We start from the raw sequence: 26,988 nt of genomic DNA, 5'->3' as shown, positions 1-26,988 counted from the left end.
CATTGAAAAACGGAAATAGCATTGCTTGCCTTAGTGGCAGAATTTTTATTGAAAAGACCCCTCAGTAGTCGTAAAAGCTGTTATGTCCTTTGAACCCTCATTCAATTCTGTTCAATGGTAGGAGCTAGCCAAGTCAAGTGTAGGGGCCACTGTTACTCCTAATATTGTTCTATTATAAAACTTACTGGATTCAGATTAACACGTCGCTGGTGTTTCTGCACCCATAGTGCCTCAAAGAATTATTTTCTAACTGTGGTTCACTGAGCAGTCAAAACAACATAGAAAACAAATCTCTTAACTTCCCCTCTCACTGAGGTCAGCATCATAATGAGCACTCTCAATGTGAGGGTCCACTTATGAAACTGAAGTACAAACATCCTGCTGTGGACTCTGATCATGCCATGGTCTTTGTGTGGCCTAGCAGTTTATATTCATTGAATCTATTTGGGCCACCATTGTCAGCATGTGGCAAACCCCTTCTTTTGATAGCAGGATACTGGAGCACATTGAGAGGACCGGCTTTACAGATGCCTTTTCTTCTGGGACACAGCAGTGGTGTTACCGTGTAGTGTCAGTACTACATGTTATTTTTCTGCTCCTGTTGACAGCTGTCAACTTCAACCTCCACCTTATGCCATTTTAAAAGGGCTTGCGTAAAGAATCATGCCTTTTCTTACACCGGGGGGGGGGGGGGGGGGGGCAAACACAGCCTGATCAAACCCAACCCTCAGCCCACCGAGAAACAATTGCCCAGGTGTGATGAAGGTATGTCAAAGGGATTCCAGGAACTAAGGGAAGACTACGCTCGCTTGTTAAAGGTATTGAAACACTGGATCATACGGTTGATGGAGCACAGGATGAAACAGAGGAGATTTTGTTTAATCTTCGCATACTGTCTTCTCAGTCTTTTTTCAGATGTGAGGAACTAGAGCTTTGTGCTAGGAGAGTGAATATCGGAGTGAAGGGCCTGCAGTACGATGTTGCAGGAGACGGTCACTCAGAGGTTTGTCTCAAGAGGGTTCACAGGGTGCAGCCAAGATATGTCAGGGCCTTGCATCAGCCAAGAGACATCCTGCCCAATCTTACTACTTCTGAGTGAATTAATAGGTCTTTTCGGTGGTCTGATAGATCTCAGAGGTTTAATTTCAGGGTGTAATCAAATTCCATCTTCCTGGATATTTTAGCTCCTACTCTCCACAGTGCCTGGAGTTCAAATCCATCATGAACAAACTGATAGAAGAGGACATCAGACATCAATGGTCATTTTCCCTTTAGCATCACATTCAACAAAGACAGTATGACACATCATTACACCACTAAAAAAGAAGCTGCAGAGGCAGTAGCATCCCTACAGAGACAAAACCCAAAAGTGGAGATCCTTGAAGATAGACTCCCAACTTCACAGCTGTTTTAGATTTTGAAGGGAAATTGGGGGAAAGCCCATGGTCTCAACAGAAGGTAGGTTTGATTTCCTTGGAGGGAGTGGAGATACACCTGACATTCAGTGGGCTGTGCCTTGGTGCTTTCTGTATTGCATGCTCTACAACGATGTGTTTTGCAATTTAAAATTTTTGCAACAGTTGTCGATTCCTTCCTGATCTGCTTCTCCTCAATTGTAGTCGAGGCTTAAGGGGTTTTATTTGCTTAAGCCTCTTTATTGAAACAGAGAGGGGTGGGAATTCCTCCATGCTTTTTTCTTGGACATCCTCTGCTTAAGCCTAATGTGTGATGCCTCTCCTAGGTTCACCCACAAAAGGATTACTCACTTTACTTGGTAGAAGAGCCCAGGATGAACTGGCTCGCTGGAAGGACGCATACTAAGCTGGTCCTCTGGAAGCCATAGGAGTGACTAAGAACTCACTTGGACCACAGTCTATGCGATATTAACTTAGGGTCAACATAACTCTATCCCAGAAGTTATGAGAGACTCATTTAGAGATGAGTGATGTAATATGTGAGATCCTAAGCAGTGCATTCTGGGCGCGTAAGTTATAGTGAGCACAGGTAACTATAACTGCTGAATTTGACTGGGTTTGTGTATGTGAAATCAGACCCTAACTATAACTTGCCTGTAAACTTAGTTTTTTCAGTGATTTTTAAAGTTTTTTTTCTATTTCCTAACTATAAAATCCTAGTAACCTTTGTTTTTTTCGTGAATTTCTACTTTTTTGTGAGTGGGTGTGTGAGTCAGTCTTTGAGTGAGTGTGTGAGTGTCTGTGAGGTCTGTAAGCAGGCGTGTGAGTCTGAGTGAGTCAGTGAGTGTCTGAGTGTGTCTGAGTGGCTGCATCAGTCTCTGAGTTGGTCTCTGAAGGAGGCATGAATCTATGAGTGGATCTGTGAGTGGGTGCATGAGCCTCTGAGTAGATCTGTGACTAGGTGAATGAGTTTCTTAGTGGATCTCTGACTAGGTCGGTGAGTGAATGCATGAGTCTCTGAGTGGATCTGTGAATGGGTGCATGAGTGTCTCAGTGGGTGTATGAGTCTCTGAGTGGGTTTCTGAGTGGGTGTGTGGGTCTGTGAGGGGGTGCATGAATCTCGGAGTACATTTGTGAGTGGTTGTGAGAGGGTCTGTGAGTGGATGCATGAGGCTATGAGTGGCTCGGTGAAGGGGTGAATGATTCTCCGAGTGTGTCTGTGAGAGGCTGTATCAGTCTTTGAGTGCGTCTGTGAATGGGTGCATAAGTCTGTGAGTGGGTCTGTGAGTGTGTGCATTACTCTGTGTGGGTCTACAGATGTATGCATTAGAGGGCGAGCATCTCAATGTATATATTTTTCATTTGTTCACCAAGGTTCGTGACTCCATTGTGACGCTGCACGGGGGCCGTGCTGAGCGTTGCGACAAGTCTTCAGTTTGCGGAATTTTAAAACTCATAAGGGGTCTCTAAGAGACTCCTACAATGCACCCATGGGGTCAGGGTACCCCTACCCTGACCCCTTATATACTTTACAAGGTCTATTTCCATCCCCCCGAACATTGTACTGTGTTATAGAATGGAGGCAACAACTTTCTACACAGGTTGCGGCCAGCCAATCACAGCACCGCTGCTGGGGCGGGCACTCAAGTAGGGTCTGCGACTCTAGATATACAAATTTGGATTCTATTTAAAATCTCAAAAACTACTGAATGGATTTACACTAAATAACAAAAAAGCACTCTTTCTGAACCAAGAGCTATCTTTCTGCCAAGTTTGGTGTATTTCCATCCAGCACTTCGGGCTGTAGTCATGTTCAAAATTCCCTATTGAAATTAACATTGAAAAACAATTTTATTGACCACCCCTTTTTCTCTGCTCCCGATTCACGGATGAGCTCCAAACTTTCCATGCACAGCAAGTCTTACTATGACACTTTTAAAAAAGAAATTCGTGAAGAATCGTTAAGTGGCGCCAAGGATACAGGCAAGTCATAAAACGCTTTTTCTATGGAAACAAGGTACTAAATATAACTACCTATTGGTGGCCACCAGTAGGTAATATATAATATATATATATATATATATATATATATATATATCCACAGAAAAAGGCGCGCTCCAGCAGCGTCAAACGGGCCACACCAACAGTGCTTGTAAATAGTTGTTTATTCAAAGATAAAACCAAACAGGCATTACGCGTTTCGAGTCTAGCGACCCTTAATCATATGCCAATCGCCACAAAGACGGTGGGTTCGTTAGCTTTTTAAACGTAACTAATGAGACATCGAGAAAGGACAATTAATCCAGTTTAAAGGGACAGTTTCATTTCTTAAGTGTTTGTTCAAAGTTTTACCAATAAACTTAACATTTAGTGCAACGAAAACCAGTACGGTCTCTCCAATATTCTCCAGGTTAATCCTTTATACCCTAGGTGGCATCATTCTCTGTTGATTTTCGTTGCTCATTTCATTTCATTATTCATTATAATTTTCGGGACTCCATCTCCCACAATACCTCATGACTGTCCTCGTTACTTTACTGGTTCCCAATGTCGATTTTGGCAAAATTTTCCTGACTTAACTGTGTTCCAAGAGCAAAACATGCTGTGAAAAAATAGTTCCATACCTCGGCCACAGTCTTTATCAGGAGAAATTTCACTACCACAGACTTCTTCGTCAGCTTGTAGTTCGTCTTTTCAATAAAAACAAGCACGAAGTGCATAGGAACATTCCTCTCGCAAATCCTGGCTGCTTGTTGGACTTGGCCCTTCTGGCAGGTTCACCCCTGAACTTTTTTGATTTTTACTGGTGACTTGGTGTGGTGATTGGTTGGTTTCTGCGCACTTTCCCTGTGTCCCAGGGTAAAGTGCGTGCGTGCTCTGAGTGCATGAGGTGAGATAGGCCTGCCCTCCCATAGGAATGCATGGGGAATGTATGTGTCCCTAGTAGTTCCTGATGCGTGGGGTGTGCAGGCCCGAGTTTGGTATGTGCGGACTCGTGGGAGTGAATGCTGCGCGATGATGTGTGCGGCGTGCATGTACCTAGTGTGGAAGTGCCACTTCTAGAAGTGGGCACTTCGGTGTGCAGTGTGTCTGTCGCGTGATTGGCTGGTCGTGTCATGTGACGGGCTAGGGATTCCCCAGTGTCAGGATGAGTCACCCAGTGGTGAATGGGGAGATCAGCAGCTAGATGGGTGGGAGGAGTCCACCTGGGTCCTGAATAGGACAGGGTTTTCCAAACACAATGCTGGCCCCGCCCCCTGTGGTGCGACTGACGACCCTAGCCCTGCCAGTGAATAGAGTGAGGGGCTGAGCACATCAAGGGTGCTCCCCAACCAGCTGCGACTGGTTTTCCCCCTCACCCTGAACCCAGAACAAAGGGTTTGGCTGTATAAAAATGGGGCTGTGTCCCCACAGAAACTGTTCTCTGCCAGGATCTTACCTGAGGGGGGGCTGCTGCTGCTGCTGGACCAGAGGACCGCCACCTGGACTGCCTCCCTGCCTGGAGGCCCAGTGAGCTGGCTCTGGGTCCAGCCTTGCCCCCACCCCTGCCCTGCTGCATGCAGGGAAGAACTTTGTTGGACTTTGTGGTGCTTTTTGGGCTGGAGCGCTGGGAGTGCTCTATCTGTGTCCCTAGGCGCTTGGAAGCGCTTTTATTTCCCTTATAGCGCTAGAAGTGCTCTGGTTGTGGCCCAAGCACCGAGAGGCGCTTTCCCTGCAGAGCGCCGTCAATTTGGCCCGTAGCGCGGCTCTACGACAAGCTGCAAGGGAACCCCGACATAGGGATTCCCCCGCTTTTGCCGGTTGTAAAGCGGGAGCCCACCCCGCGATTCTGCCGTGTTTGAGTCCGCTTGCGGGTGCCCACCCCGCTTATTTGCGTGTATTGCGAGGGAGCCTACCCCTCTTATCGCCGGGAAAATCACCGCTGCAGCCCAGGCTGAAACCGGAAGTCAGGCGGGTTGAGGGCGGGCCTCCGGGACACCCAGAACAGGAAGCAGGAGGGCGGGAGCCTACCCCGCCTCCTGCCAAGCACCGCGGTCGCAGCCCGGTCGAAGAAGTTAGGATCCAGGCGGGAGCCTACCCCGCGCTGGACTGAGAGGAGAAGTGCGGCCGGAGCTGATGCGGAGGGGGCGCGAGGCACATTGTCGGTGCCTGCCCCTCCGCGTTGCAGAGAAGCCTCGGAGCCTTCCCCGGAGAGCGGAGACGACGCGGGAGTCCCCCGAGCAGCCGGTGAGTGCCTAGAGGGCTGGGGGACTCCGCGCATCTGCTGGGGGGGTGCAGGGGGCTGTGCTCACGAGCCCCGTGAGGCTCCAATGACGGGGGCTGAGAGTAGTAGAGCCTGTGAGGCTCCCAGAAGGCATTGTTCGTGCAGAGCCGGTTGCGGCTCCAACGAGGGGCGCTATATTTCCTCAGAGTCCAGGGTGACTCCAACGAAGGGGGGACACCCGTGGGCATACTAGGGCGGCCCCGGAAGGCAGTGGGTCGCCCCCACGTGTTCACGAGCCCAGCGAGGCTCCAACGTCGCAGTACAGTACCAGTGCAGAGCCGGTTGAGGCTCTAGAGGGCAGTTCGTGTTTTAGAGCCCAGGGAGGCTCCACGGGAGCGACAAGAGTTGTTTTCCAGGCACAGTGGTGCCCACGTTTACTTTCTCCAGCTGCCCAGCACTTAGTGGGCAGCTGCATCGTTTAGGTTGGGGCCCTCGGAGTTTTGGACTGTGCCTCCTGCGCAGCCTTGACCCTGACTTTCTGGACGCAGGGCGTCCTTGCCCCTACCAGGCCAGTTGGCCCAGGGACTGCCACAGTAGTGGCTAATGTGAGTTTTGGCGCCATTGTTCCTAACCTGCACCTCTGAATGTATGTTTATGCGTCATGTGCTTTGCTTTACACCTCTAACTGTATTTTATGCATCCTGTGTTTATGTGCTTAGACCCCTACAGGTAGAGTGATACTTAGGTGGTTGTTTTCTCCTTAGTACAGGTGGTACTAGTGAGGTCCTAGTTCCCTGCGTGGTATTCCTAAAGGTGGTTAGGGTTGCGTAGGTGGTACGTTCTGATACCAGTAGTTACTGGTTGTGTGCTACATGTTCTATTTTTAGTGCTCCAGTGATTGTGTGCTATGTTCTCAAATATTATTCCTACAAAGTGCTAATTCCTGACAGTGGTCCATGTGGCCCTGTCCCCTGTATATATAATCCCTTGTAAATTCTGCCCGTGCCTGTTGGCACATTGTAAAGTGTGTGTTTTTATCTAATGTGTTGTGTATAATACAAAGGTTATTTTTATATAATACCTTGTGTGGAGTTTCCTTTGTGGTGGGCCTTGGGTGTTGTTGCTGGGTGCGCGCGCAAACGCTTTACACATCGCCTCAGGGATAAGCCTGTCTGCTCGTGCCAAGCTACCAAGGGGGTGAGCAGGGGTTATCTTTGGCGTGTAACTTCCTTGCCCTGACTAGAGTGGTGGTTTCTGCCTGGCTTTGGCGCAAGCCCTAGCCAACCAGAAATCCCATTTCTAACATTGGTGATCAGCGGTGGGATTGGGACTTGCGTTTGCGCTGTACCGCAGCGGCAACTGGCCGCACTACAAAACTCTGCATTTAGATAAATCACATGGTATAGGGATTATTGTTCTAAGTTTGTTTTTAATTGTCATTTCTTTGGAAATGTGTTTTTGTGCACTGTGAGTTAGGTGTCCCTAGCTCGGGAGGGTAGATCATCCCCCTTAGTGCATTGTGTTTTCTGGATTCACCAGAGGGTGGGATCCAGTGGTGGCAGCGTAATAGTGTCCTGTACATTTGTCCCCCGCCCTGCGCCCAGAGTTGGTACCTGTGTCACGTGGTGGTCAGGTTGAGGAATCAGGGGTGGTAGAAACTGCCTTACCAGTCCGAAGGGAGGGTTGTGTGTGGATGAATGGTGTGTGGCACTAGGCAAGTGAGTGTGAGTTCTCTGGGTTAGAGAGCTTGCTGAGTCTTTTTGTGAAGTGTGTACTCCTGTTAAGCTCAGACCCCTAGGTTCCCTGTGTGATCTTTTCTCTAGAACGTCTGCCAGAATGGAGCCTGCTTTTGATCTCAGTGATCTAGTTTATTACAGTATGCAGGAGTTGGAAAGGTTCTGTAGAGAGAGAAACATAGGGGTGAGCGAGTCAGACACTGTGTACGAATTGAGGAACTACATGATTGGATGGCAAGCAGATGAATGGGAACGTGAGCGCAGTGAGGAAGAAAGGGCCCGGGCCTCACACCTGGAGGGTGGTGGGTCCGTGGGGAGCCCTGAAGATTTAGAAGAAGATGACAGTACCTGGACTCCAGTAGAGAGTGAGGACCCCGTAGGTAGGGAGTCCCTTGCTGGGTCCAGCGTAGGAGATAGCGCCTCATCCCTTTCCTTGTCCCCTGAGTATAGTGGTAGTTTTCTGGATTCCCCAGTGAGGGTGGAGTCCAGGGGGGGCAGCGATATAAAGTGCAGTACAGAGAGTCCCAGTCCCCCGAGTGTGGTACCTTGTTCCCGAGAGGAGGAATGTAGGTTGAAGTTCAGGGGCAGTAAGAAGCTGTCTCACCAGTCTTGGGAGGAGGCTGTGGAGGAATGTCATGATGCACTGGTGGACTGGTTGGTGTTTAACCCGGAGCAGGATTTGGATGGAGTACTAAATATGATTATCAAAGAGCAGATGCTCAGTAGTTGTTCTCCAGGGTTGCGCCAACACCTGTTGAGGTATAACTCTTTTTGTCCATTTGAACTTGCAGAGGAAGCAGACCGCTGGGAAAGGGCCAGAGGTTCTCTAGTGTCATTAGTGAGTGATTCCAACAATAGTGGGTCAGAGATCCTCCAGCCCAGCGTGGTGGAGGAGGCTCAGTGTAGCCCAGCTAGGTCCCAGGATAGCGAGGAGGGTGTAGGGGCTCACTGCCTGGCTCAGTGGAGCAGGAGTGAGGGGGTGACCGAGGGTCCCCAGACGCCCGAAACCCTGCCTCAGGACTTGGATGGTTTCATGAGGGAACACCAAGTTGGGGACCTAGGCTGTCCTGTTAGTCCACTTGAGGAAGATCTCTTAGTGAGTGGAGGACCTGGGGCACCTGTAACCAGGGCTCCTGTGGTTCTAGAGGCTGGCAGTACAGCTCCGGTAGGGAGGGTACAGGAGTCCAGCGTGAGTGATTGGGGGATGAGTTCCCCAGTGGAAGAGCCAGTGGGTCAGGGACTTCCCAGTTGGGCTAGGATCCCGTGTAGTGACCAGGGTGACACCACTTCTGTTCTGGGGGATCTCCGCGCACTGTCAGGTGGACAGGGGACGGGAGATCAGCGCCAGACAGACAGTCGCTCGACATACGTGTCATTTGATAGCCTCAGGGGGATGGAGTGGAGATCCCCAGAAGTCCTGGAGTGCCAGGCAATTATTCCACCAAAGGTTCTAGGCCGGAGGTTGGAAGGCCAGGTTCGGGATCAGCCTGACCTGAAGGGTGGGACGTCTGTAATCAGCGTCCCGACCAGTTCTTCTTCCAGAGGTACCGCCCCAGTTGGTAGGGAGCAGGGTTCTGGAAGGGGGTGCAGAGGGTGGGAGAGCCCACCTCTGCCCCCGGTACAACCTGAGGGGTTAAACCCTGGGTTGGAATGGCGTTCTAGGTGTACCCCTCGCCAGAGGAGGAGGAACCCTAGGAGAAGAGGTAGGGGGAGGAGAGCCTTCCCTGAGACTCCTGGTCTGCCTGAGGGTGTAGACCCTAGGCTGGAGAACCAGTGGCAGTCTAGTCCTGTCTTTCAGAGAGGAAGAGTGGAGAATGGCCGCTATGTGCCAGGGGTTACTACCCCCCACTCTGTGGTTAGGCAAAGACCAGTGGCACCTGGGTGGCCTAGGGCCTGGTCTTGGCCGCGGACAGCTTGGGAGTACCAGTGGGGTAGCCCAGTTGGTCCAGACAGTGGTGTTAGAAAGAATTCCATGGGTTCGCCGTGGCGTAGAACCGGAGGGTGTCCCTGCAGTTGCGGGCCCGCGTCCGTGTTCTATCGCCCCAAGCAGGGAAGTCCATCACGGTGGTGATTGGGCTGCCCTGCGTTTTGGCTGGAAGGGGGTTGTGTTGGACTTGGCCCTTCTGGCAGGTTCACCCCTGAACTTTTTTGATTTTTACTGGTGACTTGGTGTGGTGATTGGTTGGTTTCTGCGCACTTTCCCTGTGTCCCAGGGTAAAGTGCGTGCGTGCTCTGAGTGCATGAGGTGAGATAGGCCTGCCCTCCCATAGGAATGCATGGGGAATGTATGTGTCCCTAGTAGTTCCTGATGCGTGGGGTGTGCAGGCCCGAGTTTGGTATGTGCGGACTCGTGGGAGTGAATGCTGCGCGATGATGTGTGCGGCGTGCATGTACCTAGTGTGGAAGTGCCACTTCTAGAAGTGGGCACTTCGGTGTGCAGTGTGTCTGTCGCGTGATTGGCTGGTCGTGTCATGTGACGGGCTAGGGATTCCCCAGTGTCAGGATGAGTCACCCAGTGGTGAATGGGGAGATCAGCAGCTAGATGGGTGGGAGGAGTCCACCTGGGTCCTGAATAGGACAGGGTTTTCCAAACACAATGCTGGCCCCGCCCCCTGTGGTGCGACTGACGACCCTAGCCCTGCCAGTGAATAGAGTGAGGGGCTGAGCACATCAAGGGTGCTCCCCAACCAGCTGCGACTGGTTTTCCCCCTCACCCTGAACCCAGAACAAAGGGTTTGGCTGTATAAAAATGGGGCTGTGTCCCCACAGAAACTGTTCTCTGCCAGGATCTTACCTGAGGGGGGGCTGCTGCTGCTGCTGGACCAGAGGACCGCCACCTGGACTGCCTCCCTGCCTGGAGGCCCAGTGAGCTGGCTCTGGGTCCAGCCTTGCCCCCACCCCTGCCCTGCTGCATGCAGGGAAGAACTTTGTTGGACTTTGTGGTGCTTTTTGGGCTGGAGCGCTGGGAGTGCTCTATCTGTGTCCCTAGGCGCTTGGAAGCGCTTTTATTTCCCTTATAGCGCTAGAAGTGCTCTGGTTGTGGCCCAAGCACCGAGAGGCGCTTTCCCTGCAGAGCGCCGTCAATTTGGCCCGTAGCGCGGCTCTACGACAAGCTGCAAGGGAACCCCGACATAGGGATTCCCCCGCTTTTGCCGGTTGTAAAGCGGGAGCCCACCCCGCGATTCTGCCGTGTTTGAGTCCGCTTGCGGGTGCCCACCCCGCTTATTTGCGTGTATTGCGAGGGAGCCTACCCCTCTTATCGCCGGGAAAATCACCGCTGCAGCCCAGGCTGAAACCGGAAGTCAGGCGGGTTGAGGGCGGGCCTCCGGGACACCCAGAACAGGAAGCAGGAGGGCGGGAGCCTACCCCGCCTCCTGCCAAGCACCGCGGTCGCAGCCCGGTCGAAGAAGTTAGGATCCAGGCGGGAGCCTACCCCGCGCTGGACTGAGAGGAGAAGTGCGGCCGGAGCTGATGCGGAGGGGGCGCGAGGCACATTGTCGGTGCCTGCCCCTCCGCGTTGCAGAGAAGCCTCGGAGCCTTCCCCGGAGAGCGGAGACGACGCGGGAGTCCCCCGAGCAGCCGGTGAGTGCCTAGAGGGCTGGGGGACTCCGCGCATCTGCTGGGGGGGTGCAGGGGGCTGTGCTCACGAGCCCCGTGAGGCTCCAACGACGGGGGCTGAGAGTAGTAGAGCCTGTGAGGCTCCCAGAAGGCATTGTTCGTGCAGAGCCGGTTGCGGCTCCAACGAGGGGCGCTATATTTCCTCAGAGTCCAGGGTGACTCCAACGAAGGGGGGACACCCGTGGGCATACTAGGGCGGCCCCGGAAGGCAGTGGGTCGCCCCCACGTGTTCACGAGCCCAGCGAGGCTCCAACGTCGCAGTACAGTACCAGTGCAGAGCCGGTTGAGGCTCTAGAGGGCAGTTCGTGTTTTAGAGCCCAGGGAGGCTCCACGGGAGCGACAAGAGTTGTTTTCCAGGCACAGTGGTGCCCACGTTTACTTTCTCCAGCTGCCCAGCACTTAGTGGGCAGCTGCATCGTTTAGGTTGGGGCCCTCGGAGTTTTGGACTGTGCCTCCTGCGCAGCCTTGACCCTGACTTTCTGGACGCAGGGCGTCCTTGCCCCTACCAGGCCAGTTGGCCCAGGGACTGCCACAGTAGTGGCTAATGTGAGTTTTGGCGCCATTGTTCCTAACCTGCACCTCTGAATGTATGTTTATGCGTCATGTGCTTTGCTTTACACCTCTAACTGTATTTTATGCATCCTGTGTTTATGTGCTTAGACCCCTACAGGTAGAGTGATACTTAGGTGGTTGTTTTCTCCTTAGTACAGGTGGTACTAGTGAGGTCCTAGTTCCCTGCGTGGTATTCCTAAAGGTGGTTAGGGTTGCGTAGGTGGTACGTTCTGATACCAGTAGTTACTGGTTGTGTGCTACATGTTCTATTTTTAGTGCTCCAGTGATTGTGTGCTATGTTCTCAAATATTATTCCTACAAAGTGCTAATTCCTGACAGTGGTCCATGTGGCCCTGTCCCCTGTATATATAATCCCTTGTAAATTCTGCCCGTGCCTGTTGGCACATTGTAAAGTGTGTGTTTTTATCTAATGTGTTGTGTATAATACAAAGGTTATTTTTATATAATACCTTGTGTGGAGTTTCCTTTGTGGTGGGCCTTGGGTGTTGTTGCTGGGTGCGCGCGCAAACGCTTTACACATCGCCTCAGGGATAAGCCTGTCTGCTCGTGCCAAGCTACCAAGGGGGTGAGCAGGGGTTATCTTTGGCGTGTAACTTCCTTGCCCTGACTAGAGTGGTGGTTTCTGCCTGGCTTTGGCGCAAGCCCTAGCCAACCAGAAATCCCATTTCTAACACTGCTCAATCTGTTCACATCCAAAAATGAGGCGGGCCTTACACATCGGCCCTTCCAACAGCTTTTAGTTCATGTTCAGTGTCGCAGCCGGCGGGCATTTCAATTAAGCTTTCAGCTTCCACCATACCTCTGACAAAAGAAATGCCTCTGCCTTGCGAATTTGGGGCCCGGTTGAGGTGTGTCAGACACCTCTTTAACATCCACAGAAAAAGGCGCGCTCCAGCAGCGTCAAACGGGCCACACCAACAGTGCTTGTAAATAGTTGTTTATTCAAAGATAAAACCAAACAGGCATTACGCGTTTCGAGTCTAGCGACCCTTAATCATATGCCAATCGCCACAAAGACGGTGGGTTCGTTAGCTTTTTAAACGTAACTAATGAGACATCGAGAAAGGACAATTAATCCAGTTTAAAGGGACAGTTTCATTTCTTAAGTGTTTGTTCAAAGTTTTACCAATAAACTTAACATTTAGTGCAACGAAAACCAGTACGGTCTCTCCAATATTCTCCAGGTTAATCCTTTATACCCTAGGTGGCATCATTCTCTGTTGATTTTCGTTGCTCATTTCATTTCATTATTCATTATAATTTTCGGGACTCCATCTCCCACAATACCTCATGACTGTCCTCGTTACTTTACTGGTTCCCAATGTCGATTTTGGCAAAATTTTCCTGACTTAACTGTGTTCCAAGAGCAAAACATGCTGTGAAAGAATAGTTCCATACCTCGGCCACAGTCTTTATCAGGAGAAATTTCACTACCACAGACTTCTTCGTCAGCTTGTAGTTCGTCTTTTCAATAAAAACAAGCACGAAGTGCATAGGAACATTGCTCTCGCAAATCCTGGCTGCTCAATCTGTTCACATCCAAAAATGAGGCGGGCCTTACACATCGGCCCTTCCAACAGCTTTTAGTTCATGTTCAGTGTCGCAGCCGGCGGGCATTTCAATTAAGCTTTCAGCTTCCACCATACCTCTGACAAAAGAAATGCCTCTGCCTTGCGAATTTGGGGCCCGGTTGAGGTGTGTCAGACACCTCTTTAACATCCACAGAAAAAGGCGCGCTCCAGCAGCGTCAAACGGGCCACACCAACAGTGCTTGTAAATAGTTGTTTATTCAAAGATAAAACCAAACAGGCATTACGCGTTTCGAGTCTAGCGACCCTTAATCATATGCCAATCGCCACAAAGACGGTGGGTTCGTTAGCTTTTTAAACGTAACTAATGAGACATCGAGAAAGGACAATTAATCCAGTTTAAAGGGACAGTTTCATTTCTTAAGTGTTTGTTCAAAGTTTTACCAATAAACTTAACATTTAGTGCAACGAAAACCAGTACGGTCTCTCCAATATTCTCCAGGTTAATCCTTTATACCCTAGGTGGCATCATTCTCTGTTGATTTTCGTTGCTCATTTCATTTCATTATTCATTATAATTTTCGGGACTCCATCTCCCACAATACCTCATGACTGTCCTCCTTACTTTACTGGTTCCCAATGTCGATTTTGGCAAAATTTTCCTGACTTAACTGTGTTCCAAGAGCAAAACATGCTGTGAAAGAATAGTTCCATACCTCGGCCACAGTCTTTATCAGGAGAAATTTCACTACCACAGACTTCTTCGTCAGCTTGTAGTTCGTCTTTTCAATAAAAACAAGCACGAAGTGCATAGGAACATTCCTCTCGCAAATCCTGGCTGCTCAATCTGTTCACATCCAAAAATGAGGCGGGCCTTACACATCGGCCCTTCCAACAGCTTTTAGTTCATGTTCAGTGTCGCAGCCGGCGGGCATTTCAATTAAGCTTTCAGCTTCCACCATACCTCTGACAAAAGAAATGCCTCTGCCTTGCGAATTTGGGGCCCGGTTGAGGTGTGTCAGACACCTCTTTAACATCCACAGAAAAAGGCGCGCTCCAGCAGCGTCAAACGGGCCACACCAACAGTGCTTGTAAATAGTTGTTTATTCAAAGATAAAACCAAACAGGCATTACGCGTTTCGAGTCTAGCGACCCTTAATCATATGCCAATCGCCACAAAGACGGTGGGTTCGTTAGCTTTTTAAACGTAACTAATGAGACATCGAGAAAGGACAATTAATCCAGTTTAAAGGGACAGTTTCATTTCTTAAGTGTTTGTTCAAAGTTTTACCAATAAACTTAACATTTAGTGCAACGAAAACCAGTACGGTCTCTCCAATATTCTCCAGGTTAATCCTTTATACCCTAGGTGGCATCATTCTCTGTTGATTTTCGTTGCTCATCAAATTCGCAAGGCAGAGGCATATATATATATATATATATATATATATATATATATATATATATATTATAGGATACAGACACTAAACAAGCATTGGCATAGACAATAGGTCTCACCTTTGGGACCTTAGAAGTGTTTAGCCATGCAACAGCTGATGTTGTTGCACCAAGGATATTGTGCTGGATAACTAAACACTTATAAGGTCCCAAAGGCGAGACCTATTGCCTATGCCAATGCTTGTTGTGCTAGCAGACCATACAAGCAGAAAGACTGGCCTCATCAGTGAGGACGCTTTCTGGAACAACGCATCATCTGGATTCAATGACTGCTCGAGATCGCTTCCCTTTGCCGTGTGCCGCCATCACTTGCAGGGACCAGCAAATATCCACAGGGAAAGGAAAAAAAATCCAAAAAGGGAAAATGGGAAACATCAAAAGACAGAGTTCGAGGCCACACAACAATGGAAAAACAGTTAAATCCATAAAAAAATGCAAATTATTTGTACAGAGAAGCACCAGCATTGGAGTAAGGAAAGCATGTCCAGGTCAAAAAAAGAAAGGTAAGTGCAGCACCCTTGTCGCTGTGGGACAGGTAAAACGGGGCAGTGTGAGGACCCTTCCTCCTACCCTAAACAAAGTCAGACCGAGAAGTTCTTAATTCCTCGGTGTCCCAACACATAGGGTTGAAACCGAGATAGCCAAGAGCAAGGACTCAGTGTGCTGTGGGATGGAAAAAGATGTTCGGATAAGGCAGAATCCCATCCTGTTAATCAGTAGCACTCAGTGAAGCCAGGGTGTAAATATACTTTACGTTAATACCGGCGGCTATCACATAGAACCGAGATACCGATGTCAAGGGGCAGATAATCGATGCAGTTCGGGATAATCGCAAAATCCACCTAATCCCACTCTGCCACCATTCTGAACTAGTCGATAATCTATAGAACCTAAGCGAATGCTTCTTGTCCAGAACAACCATGTCTAATGTCTGAGGCAGGCTGTCAACCCACCAGTGACCCTGTCTACTGCCCCACAAAGGACACTCAAAGTCATGGGAACACGGTGTTGGCTGAAGAAAAAAAAAATCTAAAAATTGATCTAGCAATGATGATACCTCTTAGGTATATATTTGTTTACTAACCTTTCTGAGCCATGCAGGCCTCTACCTTGGGTGGTCATGGCTGTGGCCTCTACATGCTTCTAAAATCTGTTCAGCTCACACAGGGGAGTCAGGGGTGGCTGGGGGGGGGGGGATTAGGGGCACCTATGGGGAACCCATAAACACAGCACCTGGCTAGACGGAAGCCGGGCTGTACACCTCTCCCGGGCACAGGGAGGACCATAACTGCGGAGTAAAGACTCACCCCACATAAGAGGCTGCCATCACCAGGAGTCTGCATGAGAGGCGCTCGGTGCCTAGCCAGATCTTGGCACTGGGCAGTGAGAGTCCAAACATTACAGGGTAGAGCGGTCAAACGGGTCCAGGGGGCTCGCCCCTACCATCGGAGTGGCAGCCATCACGATGAGTCCGCATGGAGCGCGCACGCTGTACAAAGCCACATCTGGGCAGCTGGCAAGGGTTAAGAGTACATGCAGCACAGAAGCCCTCCCTCCCATCCCTGACTGAGAGTCTAATCTCCTGATGAGTCTGTACAGAGGGCACCATGTGAGCCAAGACACATCTAGTCACTGGCCAAGGAAAGTGTAAATGTTGAAGGGCAGCAAGGCCAGGCGGGCACGGGCCCAGTCCGTGTGAATGTCTCCGGGTAGTCAGCCAGTATATTGTCAGGGCACAGTGTAAATGGCAAAGAGTGCCCATCCTGGGGAGTAGGCGGGGATCCAGCCAGCATATTGGTAGGGTTGGTGCCGGTGGACTGCTGTTGCATCCGAGCAGCGGCTCCCCTAGCACGTTAAATAAGGAATGTTTTATGTAGCGCGTTCTCCCATGGCAGGTTCTTCGTGGCACTGTGGGCAGACAGCTGGTGTTAATGGTGCCCAACTCAGCAGTACTCAATTGACCGGGCTCGTGCGTGACAGGTGCGCGCACCCGCCAGGATTGGTGCAGTGTGAGGTGCAGTGGGGCACACAGATCACAACAGCGAGCGCCTAGCGCACTGAGCTACCTCACCAGCCCCGGACAGACAAACTGCGCGTGCTGTATGAGAGGGGAGTAATTAGAGCAATTACTACGGTTGCTATAGATATGATACTGATATAAATAACAAGCTAGGAGCACACCCTCCTACGTCACAGAAACAAAGATGGCGTCAGCCTGTCGAAATGGGCCGTCCTAAAATCAGACAGGGCGGTAACAAAAATGCCCGATTTCCAATCACACGCCAGCGTTTAACATAAACACTGACGCAAGCCAATTGAAAACAGGGGCGTGGCTTAAAGTCCCCTTCTGAAACTATATAGATTCCAAGAAGCCCTTGCAGAGCGTGAAGCGCATGCGTGCTGCAACGCCAGGTGCGACCTAAAAACAAAGGTTACAGGGATATTATAGTTAGGTTCAGAATTTACACAAACAAAACCATAGAAATTCGGCAGATAGAGTTAACTCAAGGAACTATAACTCATACCATAAGGTAACTGTAACTCGTGCACTCGTCATGCACAGTTTTCGCATCAATAATGAATGTAAATAGGCAATACATGTTGATATTGCCAATTATGAGGTTTGCATATGAGTTCTGCTTTCCAACGATCATGTTTAAGTAACGAATGGTACTTCACCAAAATTTTAAGACTAAAGTAAGGTCCAAGATGGACTTTAAATTGGGGGTCGGATTAGAAAACTGGAGGGAAGTTTCCCTTTTAATAGACACTCTGCACTATGAAATTTTGTTGGGCAAGTAGAAGGCTATTTCGCCGAAATGCATCGTCCGGACATATGAGCACGAAGCACTTTTGAAATGCTGTAAAATAAAAGAATTGTGGAAACATACCAATTGATGCCGTCTCCTGTTGTGATAAAAGAAAAGTGGTGGTGAAAGGATACGGGAATTCCATATACGGGGCGTAACACAGGCCTCCGCAGCCCCAGCGGTGCGGGGGGCCCAGAGCTGCAGGGAGCCCCTCCGTGTACGTGGCAGGGGGGCCCCCTCAACTTTCGTTACGCCAATGTCCATATATATATATATATATATGGTGGGGGTCACCAGTAGGTAATATGCATATATATATATATATATATATATATATATTTCAAAACATCGGTAGCCCAATCAGCCACACCCAAGACCAACGAACGGGTTACCAGCCTTTATTAAAGGTATGGCATCTCACCCCAAACCAGCGAAATTAGCAGCTTTCCCCTCTCCTGACGCGTATCGAGTAGTTCTCTTCATCAGAGGCAGAGGCTTTGAAAGTTCGTGCTTAGGCGGGCAAAACACTCCCTCATTAAAACAATGTCACACCCCTTATTCACGTATGTATGCCTTATGGGAGATGTAGTGCCCAATTATTGCCTCCTTGGTGTGGCCCACTAATGACTGCAACAGATAAGGCCCGAACAATGAGCCCCAGTTTCGGTGTAATGCCTCAATCCTCGATCGTTGCTCCACATTAAGAATGGTACATCCGTTCTTGTGGCCCCCTTGGGATCCTGGGGTGGTGGGTGCTTGGCGGAAGGGCGTCCGCCTCGTAGATTCCAAAACATCGGTAGCCCAATAAGCCGCACCCAAGACCAACGAACAGGTCACCAGCCTTTATTAGAGGTATGGCATCTCACCCCAAGCCAGCGAAATCGGCAGCTTTCCCCTCTCCTGACGCTTTTCGAGTAGTTCTCTTCATCAGAGGCAGAGGCTTGGAAAGTTCGTGCTTAGGCGGGCAAAACACTCCCTCATTAAAACAATGTCACGCCCCTTATTCACGTATATATGCCTTATGGGAGATGTAGTGCCCAATTATTGCCTCCTTTGTGTGGCGCACTAATGACTGCAACAGATAAGGCCCGAACAATGTGCCCCAACTTCGGTGTAATGCCTCAATCCACGATCGTTGCTCCACATTAATATATATATAAATTTGTCTTACCTATATGTGTGTGTATATATATATATATATATATATATAAATGTGTCTGTACATATACAAATATGTGTGTGTATATATTTTTTTTTGTTATTTTTTTTCACTCAAAAAACAAAGGTTGAATTAAAGTTATAGTTAGGTGAAATGTTCAGTAACAACGTAATGTTTTAAACTCTAATACCACCAAAATTCACCAGTTGTAGTTACTTCAAATAACTATAACTGGCACCCCCGGCCATGCACAGTGATATCATCAATTATGTCAAAGAAGATGTCATGAGTGATGTGATATGTAGGATAATTAGCAGTGTAAGGTGAGGGCACAAGTAATAATTACTGTAGTGCACAGGTTATAGTTACTTGAAATAACTATAACCAGTGAATTTCGTGCATTTTAGAGTTTAAAACGTTACGCTGTTACTGAACATCTAGCCTAACTAGAACGCAATTTTAACCTTTATTCAATTTCTAGGTTTTTTTTAACATAAAGTCATATTTGGCCATGCGCAGTGGGGAGTTGGCCATAAGGCTTGGCTTGTGGCCTGGTCCTGTGGTCAACCCCCCAAAGGCAGCCAACACCTCACTGCACACGACTGGTGTGGAGTTGTTCACAGGCCTTTTTTTCAAGGAGCCCTATCTCCCAGGGTAGTATATATTTTAAAGAGAGTAGGGTACCATGTGGCCCTCCTCCCCGAGCGTTATAAGGAACTGGCGACACCATCCCCCAGGGCCTCTTTCTTTATTAATGGGGAGGGAGCCTGGGTGTCCCCATCCCTAAGCCTTGCAAGGCCCTCGGGATCCCATCCCCTGGGGCGTGGCACCATATTTAAGGAGGTGGGGGTACGTGCCTCCCTCCCCAGGCTGATTTCAGACATGGGGACCCCATCTCCCAGGGCCTGGAAAACGAAGGGTTGTTGCCAGGTGCCCAACCGGGATACCCACCACACTACCATTGGGTAGGCTGACCAGAATTTTAAAGCCAAAAACCGGGACATTTCACGAAAATAGAAGAAGGACTGCAGTTTTACTTCAAGCAAGCGCACAGAATGACAGCGCTCCTCAGCAGAGAATTACAGAACAGGCAGTTAGAACATACATAAAATGCAATTTTTAAACCTAGAAGCCTGCCCGTTAATTAAATTGCTTTCTTGAAACAACTGCTAACTATCCCTGCTTTGTAAAGTATGAAAAGCACCTCCCACAGTTTTCAGTCGCCCTCTCTAAAACCGGGACAGGAGCTCAATTTCCTGAAATATGCCGGGACAGCAGGTGAAAAACGGGGACCGTCCGGGCAAAACCGGGACGCCTGGTCACCCTACCATTGGGGGCCACAGGAGCTGCCCCAGCTGGTTCCCTGCATCCACCAAGAGCCGGCATTGCTCCCCCGTGCTCCCACCTGCGTGTCCCTCCTCCTTTGCATTTTTGGCCAGGAATAGGGTCCCCGGGGCTGCAATTGGACCTGAGCGTGTTGCCTTCATCCATGTGTGAGAAAACAAATGCTTGAACAGTTGATCTTATATTGGTTTCTGGCAATTAAGGTTTTACTTTTCCCAGAGGTAGACCTTGTACAATGCCGTCTTGGTTTCTTAGCGATGCTTTCCTTAGAAGAGATGTGCTCTGAGAAATATTCCTGCCACAGCATCACTTAGTAGGGCAACCCTAACCGGTATCCTCATTCTAGTGGAGGGCACTTGTCATGTTGTATGTGGACCACTAGGCCCTGTGTTCATAAGGCATGGCAGATGTATGGAGATGCTGTGACCTGCAGCATATCTCCAGCAGCTTCAAGCTTAGATTAAAAATCATACTAGGACAGAAAAATGGCAGGAGACCACACACCACATTATACTCCAACTATTCTACCATTTTGCCTTTTTATAACATAGTTTATCTATAGTTTGATATAAGCCAAGTCAGTTAGACTCTTTGTGCTACTTGGCCCTTCATGCTAGGAGCAACTCTTAATAATTTAACTTTACGTTAGTTATAACCTTGTTTAGTGGCGAGGACAGTTTTTTCACAGAGTCCTGTTAAGGCTAGATAACTTTATAAAGAATTGTTAATTTGGAGAATCATGCAAAGAAAGTAAAATTTATACTAGCTCAGACCTCCCAAATTGGCATTTAAACTCACCATTGCAAAGCCAGAGAGCAAAGCCGATGTCCGGCTGGATGCCTTCAGCTTGGCACGGCTGAGGTAGAGCTTCCTCCAGGAGAGAGCCTGAACCGAGTGATGATTGGACGTCACCAGCTCCAGGTAGCTGCGCCGGACCCAGTCGCGGTAATCCATGCCTTTGCTTTGGTGCTCGGCGCTTGCAGGCGTGGATGAGCCCCCAGGGACATTCAACTCGCTACTCATGGTTTATGCTATGTGAAGACAAAAGGTGAAACATTAGTCAGGCTGTAAAGGCACCGAAACACCACACCTTGAGGGAGAACTTATGGTAACTGTATAGAGGCAGTGCCAATATATCTGATCCCCACAAGGAATTAGGGAAAATGAGTAATTTCTGCAGTGTTGATAGTCGCCCCCAAATCTCACTATAATGGACTTAAAAATTATGGGAGATAAACAATTTTACTATTGGACTAGATCCCCACCTCCTACATGTATTGGTTGAGCCTGACAGACGCTCAGCCAGTGCTGGGACGAGAAGGAGGCCAGTGGATGTAGTAGGCTTCTATGCAAGTACTCGAGGACAGGGATAGGAAACAGAGCAACCCTTCAACTTGCAGAGTGATTGGAGCCTACTCTCACCTCACTTACCCAGAAAGACCAAGGGCCGTATTTATGAAGGCCTTGCACCCCTTTTGCACCGCCGTAACATCACTTTTGGTGACACAGTGGCGGTGTAAACAATGCGTTATGTTGCACCATGTTTTCAAGGTGACGCGTCTAGGCTGCTCGGACTTTCTGGCGAGTTGTGCAGGCGAAATGGAGCTGGCGAATGATTAAGTAAATTAAATTACAGACTGAAGAAACGCAGACGATAGCTGCCGTCTTTTTGTCTAGCTGATTGAGTGCCTCTGCGGTGGAAGACCGTGAAAGAGATATATAAAGAGAGAAAACATGAATTAAAAAGGTTCAGTGCTAGCGAGGGAATACATGTGCAACTGTGGTCCTGAAGATGGTCTCGGTGATTAAAACTTTCAGATAGGAGACCGAAACGTCGACGCTGTGACACTTCTTTGTTATAAACAACTTTCATTTGTTGTCTTCAGATATTACAAATGTTGAAACGAAGAATATTTTGATATATGTCCAACTGTGGATGGTGCATATGTGTTTATAAAAAAGTGTCATTAACTACTGCTTATATGTGCTGAAGTGAGACAGTAGTTTTTTGTTGCCATTGTTTAGATGAAGAAAATTGTAGATTCCTTTATTGTACATAAAAAAGTTTTTTTGTATCAAAGTACTGAAATCTATTAAGATAAAACAATATAAAAGATAAACAATAGAAAAAATGAACTGTGGTCACTTCGCTAATTGGTTCCTTGTCTGAGTTCTGTGAAATGAAGTTCACTACGGTGACTATTTAATTAATGAATATAAGTTGAGTAAATCCTCAAGGCGTATTATTGAGCAGATACCTTGTAAAGCCTTGCGCCACATTATACCTGCATCAGGTATAATGTATGCAGGGTGGACGTTCCGACGTAAAAAAGGGTCGTAGAAGTGTTGCAGTGAAATCTAGGAGATTTCACTGTGAACACTTCTGGGACGCCACTGCATCAAAACCTTACCCCTGCATCCTGGCAGACATAAGGGTGACGCAGAGCCATAGGGACAGGCCTGCCCCATGCATTGCTGGAGTTGCGTCATGCTTGCGACACAACTCCAGCAATGTGTGACTTTTGCTCCGACGGATAAGTCAGGATTCCTGATGTATCCGTCATTCCTTGCGACATGGAGCACCATACTTTAAATGCGGTGCATCCATCAAGTCGCAAGGAGGGCGTAGTGAAAACGGTTGCATCCGTGTTTTATCGCAGCAATGTGACAGTTTTCATAAATGAGGCCCAAGTATCCATGTGTGTCTGTGAGTGGTGCCTCAGGAAATGTTTGATTGTCGTAAACAGGTGCATTATTTCTGTGATGTTAAGCAGTATAAACTCACTTGGAAAGTGATATTAGCACAAATACGGTAATATTGCATTAATGTTAAAAAAAATGGGATAAATACACAGTAATTCAATTGCCAAACATTTTTCAGATTGCTCAACCACTCTGAATTAGGCACCAGGAATAAGGGCCAGATGTACGAAGACTGGATTTATAAATGGCAGCCACAAACTGGGCACTGACTTTTACAAAACAAATTTTATTTTTCCAACTGACCTATGTACTAAAAGGTCCGTTCGCAAAACAGGGAATCACAAGAGCGTGTAGAAGGTCCTGTCTAATTAATATTTATTAAGCAGGTCTCAATTTGCAATACTCTGCAATTGGCGACAAGGACGGTGGCCTACAATGGACAGCAGACCACCATCCCTGTGATTGCATTTCCAAATGGAAAACGACTTATTTTTAACCACTCGGATTTCCTTAAAGGAAGCGAAGCGGGCTACTTGCGGAAAAAAGGTTTCCTTTTTGAAAAACTTCAGTGAGAGATGGCAAAGATCTCTCGGACCGCTGACGACTCCCCCGAAAGTTGGCACCCACATTAGCAAAGGTCATGGGGTTCAAAGAGGACCACTTCCACTCTGCGAACCAGTTACCACCCCAACTTGGAAGTCGGCAACTGGTCAATGGTTTATGGCCAGGAATTACGGTTCCAAACAATTGATATATATGTCACAGATTTGCGATTTCAAAGGGACCGCCAAAACACACCTCTTTCAAGTACCGAATCAGTAATCACTTCTTACCCCATTGTGGGAGAAGCTTTCCAAATCGCAAAATGGGTTTCATAAATATGCAAAAATGGCTGCAGATCCTTAAAGTTAGCGAGTCGCAGGGTGTGCAACTGGCCATAGTTTCACTATTCTCAGGTGGCCAATGAGAACGGGGAGATTCTTGGGGACCGAGGTACCATTCAAGTGTTTGCCACCCAGAGATTCTGTGGGTGAAAGGCCAGCTGTGGGTCTGTGCACGTGAAGTAAAGGATAGTCAAGGCTATGATTCTACTTTGCATCAGGAAATATTTGCTGTGCATTTGAAATCCATGTACAGAAATGTGCATATATATTTGCCTAGATTTGGCTGCCAGTGCCTGTGTGGGAACATACTTTGTTTGTGCAGATCCGCAGTGTACTCACACGGTTTTTACTAACGCCCAAGACAAAAAGTCGCTGGGTTGTTTATCATCCATGTGTGGCCAACATCGAGAAGCGCCTTGAGGCGATTTAGTTCGTAAAGCTACGCTACAGTTCTGTTCCGCAAACCATTCGTGACCAGAAGACAGAGTAGAAGATAAAGGGATGTAAGACATCGGAGAGAAGGGTGGGTTTATCACCGAGGCTGGACAAAGCTGGTCAGTGTATGGAAGGCTGCAGAACACACTGGCGGTGCTTCCCTCTCCCGACCGCACACACCCAGGGCCCAATGACTGGAGAGTTTTTATTTTGTGTGTACTTTTATGGTTGCTCACAGCCGAATAAAGATGACATGATGATGATGACTGGGGAGTCTTCGGAGCTTGTAAGATCAGGATTAATACACTGGGGAAAGGAAGCTTAAACTGTGGCCAGGTGACCTTAAAGAGAGAACAACAAGGCTTCAACTCTCTGGTTATTTGTGGCAGAACCCCATCAGACTGCACACGAAGATGTGTAACAAAGAAATAACAAGGAACGGGCCTTTCCATGGATCAGGGCAACTTCCCATCCCATCCATCAAAGCCGCCCTAGTGCTGCTTCAATTTAGGAAAGATCTGAAGACTCGCCTCTTTAACCCCTTCAGCGCGGCGCGGATTTCCGCGCCACGCTGAAGGTTCCGTGCGCGGGCGGGGCCATGACGGAACGGTGCCGTCATGCGCACAGCGCAACCGACGTGCATGACGGAACCGTTCGTCATGCGCGTCGAAGAGGTTAAAGAGCCCTACATCACAATGCATTCACCGTCCACTGCCCAGCTCTCTCTCCGATCACTCGTTGACTTTATGCTGGACTTTGACCCTGTACAGCACTCCTCTGCCTTATGGCTTGCTTTTCACTATAAGAAAACATTTATATATATACATACATACATACATACATACTGGAGCACAGCTGCTGCTTTGCTATGTATACGTCGATGGAAAGGAGGAACAGGGTAGATTTAAAAATTTGGAACTCTTTCAGTTAGGATTCATCAGCTACTGGAGGGAGTTTGGCGGTGAAGAGAAGAGAACGTATGGAGTCCGCAGATAGAGTTCAAACACTCCTATGAAGGTGCTAGGGGTCAATGAGGGGACTTGGGCAAGGTGTAACTTGAAAGAATGAATTAAGGAAATATTTAAAAAGGTGATAATGTATTGCTCGGGAAGAGGAGGGATGATATACCCCAATTGCTTACGATTATATTTTGTTGAGGAGAAGGAAGCCAACCCCAGAATTGGTGAATATTTATTTATATTATAATAAATTGGTCCAGGCAACCTGCGAGATTATCATAGTTTGGGTAATTGGAGTGTAACTGGAAATCTATCAAATGATGTGTAATGGGGAACAAAAAAAGGGAACAATGGAAAGGGAAGGGAAAACTTCTTACTGCTTCACCACAAAGTGCAGCAAGATGTGCTCCAAAACGACACCAGATTAACACAACCGCAATCACAACAGATATGTAAGCAATAAAATAATTTAAAGTGAAATGTCTCAGAGGCTGAATTACAGCTACACAGGAGACTTGAGACAATGGAGGAAAAAGTACTCAACCAAGAAAAATAAACTTACAGGCAAGAAGGCTTTATGCACCATTGCAGTCAAGAAGACATAGACACATGGAGCTGGCAGAACAACCATTGAGAGGCTGGGCTCCCGGAATCAGCAAAAGGTCAAGTAATAATTGAAAACGATTTACGAGAACAGGTTATGCAGGTTCTGACCTTGGAGAAAAATACTGTAACTAAGAGAATGCTCAGGTCTAGCTGAACTAATTCACCCCCTGGAGTGCCTGCACAATCCTTGTTTGCCCAGAGCGGAAACACCAAGAGGATGTGAGACAAAACAGAGAAAGAAAATAAATTAGTGTGTTGAGGCAACCAGTTACAAATCTTCAAAGACAGGAAGCTAACTAATGCTACAAGAGGAATGTAAATTTACACCACAGAGGATCATGGTGTAAAGAGCGTTACTGATGAGAGGACTGATGCCTTACAACAGAAGAAGACAGTGCTGATGTTAAAGAGCCCTGAGAACTAATGAGACAGAGATGGGAGGAAATATCTATGGCTGCAGGACGTAAGGAGATACCTTCTGGGGAAAAACATTAAAAACATACATAGTAGACCTCCAGTGACAGAGGAAGCATATATACCCAAACAACACAACCGGTTTGTGGTTATGGCATTACTGTTGGTCAAACTGCGTGTAGCAATGCAGTGGCTGAAAGGGCTGCTACTCACATTATAGTCATGTGTATGCCATATTATGTGGTCTAGATTATTAGATGGAGCAACATTATAATCTATACAAGACATTTTTGTACAGTGCTCATCCTAAAATTGCATTTTGGAATGTGTTCTCATATGTGATCATTAAAAATGGAGGATTGGTAAAATAAAATATTTGCCAAGGATCACTCACTTGTAAGAAGCAGGGACGCCAGGATTGACTACTGGTTTCTAGTTCCACAGTGTACAATTCCACCACTAAAAGTGCATCTGTTTCTTTTGCCATTTTCCTATAATTTTTGGGACATGGGGGTCGAGCATAGGTAGCAGACAATAGCAACATAAAAGCTGAGCTGTCTTTGGGCTCGAGGGTCCAAGAGGATCTCAAGCTGTCCTAAAGAATGGTATCAGGCTCGAGCCTGGCTCCAGCTTTCAGTGGCTTGACCACCTCTATCAAAAACCATTTGATGACATCTGGACCAGAAGGGAGACATGCTACAAATGAGGAGGCAACACGGTGATACTAATTGCTAAGGCCCTGGACTCTGGCATTGATCGACCTGAGGGGAGAAGTCACAAATGAGAAATGTCCTACTGTCTTTGGTCTGGAGGCAGGTGAAAGGTTGCAGAGCAGAGTATTGAAGGCAGTTGTGAGATGAGAACTTTGTGTTGATGTGAGATGGATATAAAGAGATGATATGCTCAGAAGTATTGCGAACCAGTTGGTGCCATTCCATTCTCCTCAAATTTCCCTTTCATCACCATCTTGGCTAGAATTGCTACCCTGGAGTTGGCAGGACTGCCAGGAAGTTTACAATCTTTAACAAAGAAGTGGACGCCGAGGTCCACTTATTGATAATATGATACGCAAGATGGGAATCTTATGAGGCTACAGGGTCAATGAGGAAGGATTGAAGAAATTGATAAGACAACAGAAGAG

At 48.0% G+C, this 26,988-nt stretch overlaps 1 protein-coding gene across 2 annotated transcripts in view; it reads right to left on the bottom strand.

Annotated features, from left to right (window-relative positions):
• LOC146859173 (protein orai-2) overlaps positions 1-26,988 on the bottom strand; it is a 44,190-nt gene that overhangs the window by 3,776 nt on the left and 13,426 nt on the right. For both annotated transcript variants that reach the window (XM_085649846.1, XM_085649847.1), the window contains exon 2: positions 20,645-20,877. In XM_085649846.1, coding sequence (XP_085505972.1) covers positions 20,645-20,869 — 225 coding nt within the window. In that variant the 5' untranslated portion in view covers positions 20,870-20,877. The remainder of the gene's footprint in view (positions 1-20,644; positions 20,878-26,988) is intronic.

Source organism: Triturus cristatus, chromosome 3_2 (genome assembly GCF_964204655.1).
Source record: "Triturus cristatus chromosome 3_2, aTriCri1.1, whole genome shotgun sequence".
Lineage (NCBI taxonomy): Eukaryota > Metazoa > Chordata > Amphibia > Caudata > Salamandridae > Triturus > Triturus cristatus.
This window is presented reverse-complemented; position numbering and strand designations above follow the sequence as displayed.